At 39.0% G+C, this 5289-nt stretch overlaps 1 protein-coding gene across 1 annotated transcript; it reads left to right on the top strand.

Annotated features, from left to right (window-relative positions):
* The first annotated feature begins 465 nt into the window (after positions 1-465).
* LOC138902214 (uncharacterized) lies at positions 466-1860 on the top strand. Its single transcript, XM_070190058.1, has 3 exons — positions 466-687; positions 1279-1735; positions 1856-1860. The coding sequence occupies exons 1-3, from the start codon at positions 466-468 to the stop codon at positions 1858-1860; spliced, it is 684 nt and encodes a 227-aa protein (XP_070046159.1).
* Positions 1861-5289: the final 3429 nt, after the last annotated feature.

The following is a 5289-nucleotide window of genomic DNA, read 5'->3' as shown; positions in this document are numbered from 1 at the left end:
AGTTGAATTTGCGACATAGGTGATGACTTGAGTTATTGAAATATTACGATGTTAACATTCTCTACCATCCAGGGAAAGCTAATGTTATAGCAGATGCCTTAAGTCGTCGATCTGTGGGTAGCTTAGCACATGTAGAGGCCGAGAAAAGACTATTAACTAGAGAGATTCATCAATTGGATTGTTTGGGGGTTCGGTTAGTAGATTCTGACAATAGTAGAGTTGTACTCCAAAACACTGCAAAATCATCTCTCATAGTTGAAGTCAAGGAAAGGCAATATGTGGACCCAGAGTTGGCCGAGTTGAGAGAGCGAGTTCCGCAGCAGAAGAAGTCATTGTTAGAGCTCAAGGGAGATGGGGTTCTCAGATACAGGGGCCATCTGTGTTCCATATGTAGCAGGGCTACGAGACAGGATTATGTCAGAGGCACATGATTCGTGGTACTCCATTCATCCTGGGTCGACAAAGATGTATCATGACATTAAGGATGTGTACTGGTGGAATGGTATGAAGAAGAACATTGCTGAGTTTGTCGCCCAGTGTTCTAGTTACCAACAGGTGAAGGTAGAGAATCAGAAGCCCGGAGGGCTAATACAGACTGTAGAGATCCCGACGTGGAAATGGGAGGCGATAAACATGGACTTTGTCACGGGTTTACCTCGTTCTCATTGTAAGTTCGATTCTATATGGGTGATAGTCGATAGGCTCATGAAATCAACTCATTTCCTACCGGTCAGATCTACATATACAGAAGATGATTATAGAAAGTTATATATTAAGGAGATAGTGCGGCTACACGGAGTACCAATATCTATTATATCTGACCGTGAGGCCCAGTTTATAGCATATTTTTGGAGGTCATTTCAGAGAGGTCTAGGGACTCAGGTGAATCTCAACACAACTTTTCATCCACAGACTGATGGACAAGCCGAGCGCACAATTCAGACGCTCGAGGATATGTTACGAGCATGTGTGTTGGATTTTAAAAGAAGTTGGGATGAACATCTACATGTTATCGAGTTTGCATATAATAATAGTTACCACTCCAGTATCTAGATAGCTCCGTACGAGGCTTTGTATGGGCGTAAGTTCAGATCTCCTATAGGGTGGTTTGATGTTGGAGAATCTGGGTTACATGGTCCAGACCTGGTTCAGCAGGCCGTAGAGAAAGTAAAGCTTATCCGGGAGCGACTGTTGACAACTCAGAGTCGTCAGAAATCATATTCTGACATGCGGAGATGAGAATTAGAGTTAGGGGTTAATGACTGGGTATTCTTAAAGGTATCACCTAAAAAGGGCATGATGAGATTTGACAAGAAAGTCAAGCTTAGCCCACGGTATATTGGGCCTTATAAGATCATTCAGAAAGTGGGCCAAGTAGCTTGTGAGTTAGAATTGCCCTCAGAATTGGAGTATGTCCATCTAGTTTTTCACGTATCTAAGTTACGAAAGTGCATTGGCGATCCTACCCGAGTGGTGTCCATGGATGATGTACAGATTATGGAGGACTTGTCATACGAGGAAATTCCAGTTGCCATCCTAGACCGGCAAATCTGCAAGCTACGAAATAAGGAGGTAGCCTCTGTGAAGGTTTTATGGAAAAGTAAGAATGTGGAAGAGATGACGTGGGAAGCGGAGAAAGAAAAGAAGTCTAAATACCCCCACCTATTTCCAACTGAAGATATAGCTCGAGATGGGATGCTACAATACAGCTCTATTCAAGCTAGTAGGTCATCAGGTAAGCTCTTATTTCTTGACTTTCAGTATTTATGATTTACGGCAGTTTGAGGCAAAGTGTTGCTATTTATAGACATTGGCCATGTGTGGCATGCATAGTATGTTTTCTGGTTGCATGTAGGTTAGTTTTAGTCTAGTTTATGGAGGAGACTCTGGAAAAACAATTCCAAAGTCTCTAAGAGTAAACATTCGACGATGAATGTTCCCAAGGGGGGAATGATGTTACACCCTATATTTTCGTACGTAAAAGTGCGTCGTGAGCAAACTAATGTAGGACCAAAAATTGAGATCATCTTTAAAAATATATAAAGTAAGTTAATTGTGTTACCTCGGAGGCTACAAATATTCAAGATCATTAACAACAAGTACAAAGAAGGTTGGAAGGTTCAGAAGCTAAAGAAGTTGATGAAAATAATGTTTCGTCGAAAGTTGACAAGTTGGGAATGTTATAACATTATGCTATGCGTTATGTTAGTCGTGTATTATGTTTTGAAGTCAAGCGAGTTGTGGAACAAAAGTTGATGAAAGTCATCATAAGTTACGTTCATAAGTTTTACTGAAACTTTAGGTCAAATATAACTGTGATTTTCTCCAAATATACTTAGAGTTATGGGGTGTTCCACCCATCAATTGAATATCTATGAGTCTATTTTCTAACGCATTAAACCGTTTATCAATACGATATTGGAGTAGAGAGATATGGGCATTTTTGCGAGATTGCGCAGACTGCTAGGTGACAAGTACATGTGTCACCTACTTGCTTAAATGAGAGTCCAAAAATGGGCCAGTTCGGGTCGCCCAAAAATGGGCTGGTTCGGGTCGCCCAAAAATGGGCCGGTTCGGGTCGTCCAAAGAGGCCTTTTAAAGGCCTATTTCCTTCATATATTAGACTGATAATAGGGCATAATAACCAGACATAAACTCTACAAAACTCCTCTCACAAATTGTCCACAAACCCTAATTGATTTTCTCTCCTTTTCAAGTCCTAATTGGAGGTAAAACCTAGAGTTTGAAGAGCCAAGATAGGAGCTGATTTATCCAAAAAATAATGTAAGTTTACTGCTCTATTTCATCCAATTGTTTCTGCTGTAAATGCATGGTAAGTCGTTCTATATTTGTAAGAACTCACGGGACGGTGATCGGAAGCCGTGAGTTCGAGTTATTCACTTGTAGCGGACTATTTTGTGGGCTATTTTGTGTTGCTGTTGGGCTGCATGTTTTATTACTATTTTGTGGAGTTTTTGAGTAGTAAGGGTGTGGATAAACACCACATAAATGCAGGGTGGTAGGCTAGTCGTTCGTCGTAACATTTTCAGGTTGATTGACACTACTACAATGGTCGTTTTGTGTATGAAGAGATTGGGGTGTGTTGGGCTGTTTTGTAGTACTTTGTGGTGTATATAACATTGGAAAATAATGTATATATGTTTTTATTATTGGAGAGATGCTGCCCGTTTTAATACAAAATAAGCTTGTCATTCGTTGTGCGATAGTTGTACCTTTCGTAACTTAATGATAGTATTATTATCGTTGTTGTAGTTAAGGTGCGAAGAGGTGAGTTCAACTTGGTAATTGGAAAGATTGTGATAAGGTATGTTAAGGCTAAACCTTTCTTTCATTTTGGCATGATCTCGCACCTACATGTGTTTGATAACGAGACATAAAGAGATGTTTGTATTCCTGAATTTATTCATATTATCCTAGTCTTATAAGGTATAGTATTCTCCCTTATTGGGACTTTCTATTAAGATAAGTATTGTCTTATTTCAGCCACGAGAGCAGAGAGTCTATATATATATATATATATATATATATATATATATATAGTATTAAAGTACTTTCATCACCACCGAGCTATAATCGGTGGGCAGGCCCCTATTGGGCAACCTCTGATCAGATGGTAAGTTATATATCGAGCCTATTGTGGCCGAGTGCATATGAGTGAGCCCAGGATGGCTGAGATATAGAGCCTAGTATGGCCGAGCGCCTATGAGCGAGCCTACTACGGCCGAGAAGTTACACGTACCGAGCCTTATAGGGCCGGGTATTTATTTTACTTACTATATTGAAGGAGTTGAGTCAGTATCATCATGTAAGTATATCTCCAGATCATCTTTGACTCCCAGTTACTTTCAGTTATTATATTATCAGTTCAGCTTTCAGTTATGTTATTTCCTTACATACTCGGTACATTATTTCGCACCGACGTCCCTTTTCTGGGGACGCTGCATTTCTTGCGTGCAGGTTCAGATAGACAGACGGGTAGACCTCCTCAGTAGGTGTTTCCCGAGTTCAGCCTGATCGGTAAGCTCCATGTCCTTCGGAGTTGTCGGGTCTAGGGTTTCGTGTACATCTTTTGTATATATATATATATATATATATATATTATGGGTAGGTCAGTGTCCTGTTTCGATCATAATACATCCATCAGTAGAGGCTTGTAGATATATCATGTCAGTTAGTGTAGTATGTTGGGCTTGTAGGCCTGGTATGTATATTTTGTTGGTTTGTTGGCTGTAGTAGTTATGACGGCCTTGTCGGCCCAACTTTATATTGATGTTTAGTAGCGCTAGTTTCCGTTCAGTTTATATTTTTCTTCGCAAATTGTCTTGCAATGTGGCCCCATGGCCAAATTATGACATTATATATTTAGAGTCCCTTAGTCACAAGTTAGTACGCTAGGTTAGGTAAGGCACCGGGTGCCGGTCTCGCCCCCTCAGGTTCGGAGCGTGACATAACACATACTATTAGCTCATTCCATATGATGATCATACTTTTTCCTTTGTACTTTTCCTCTGGCATTATTCTCACTTTTTCTTTTTTTTCTTTTAAAAATTTTGGTTTTTGATTTGATGTTTGGCAGGGAATTGACTCTAACGTATAAAATTATGTCTGACTTTTCTAGGAAAAGGTCAAGAGGAACAAATAAAGCCGAAAGAATGTGACTTTGCCACACACATCAGGAAGAAAAAGTCATTCTCAAATTATAGATATGTAAGCCATATTTGCCATTTGCTTTCTGTAATTTATATATCAATTCTTGTTTTATTGAATATTTTTTATACACATTTTTACTATTTAACTAGATGACAAAGAAGGCTAGTGTGAAACTAAGTCATATTGAGGTATTCAAAAAAATATATATGAGAAAGAATGAACGACAAATAAATGAGATAGCTAGTGAAGTAATGGTAAATTCTTATTCTTTATATATATAAAGGTACTTTCATTCCATTACAAATTATAACTTCTCATTATTTTATTGCTCTTTTTAAAAAAAAACATTAACTTGTGAAGGTGTAACGACCTGACCGGTCGTTTTTCTTTCTAGATCTCCATTCCCCCTAATTAAGACTCCCCATATGAGCTTTTACTGTTTTACGACCTGCGGGGATGGCTGGTTTAGGTTTGGAAGGGTTCGGGTTGAAATTGAAACACTTAATTCCTTAATAGTAGCCTATAATGATTAAGTTTGACTTGGGTCAATATTTTGAATAAACGAACTCGGATCTAGGATTGGATGGTTTCAATAGGTTCGTACGATAATTTTGGACT

Source organism: Nicotiana tomentosiformis, chromosome 12 (assembly GCF_000390325.3).
Source record: "Nicotiana tomentosiformis chromosome 12, ASM39032v3, whole genome shotgun sequence".
NCBI classification, from domain to species: domain Eukaryota; kingdom Viridiplantae; phylum Streptophyta; class Magnoliopsida; order Solanales; family Solanaceae; genus Nicotiana; species Nicotiana tomentosiformis.
The sequence above is the reverse complement of the archived record's forward strand: the minus strand, read 5'-3'. Positions and strand labels throughout refer to the sequence as shown.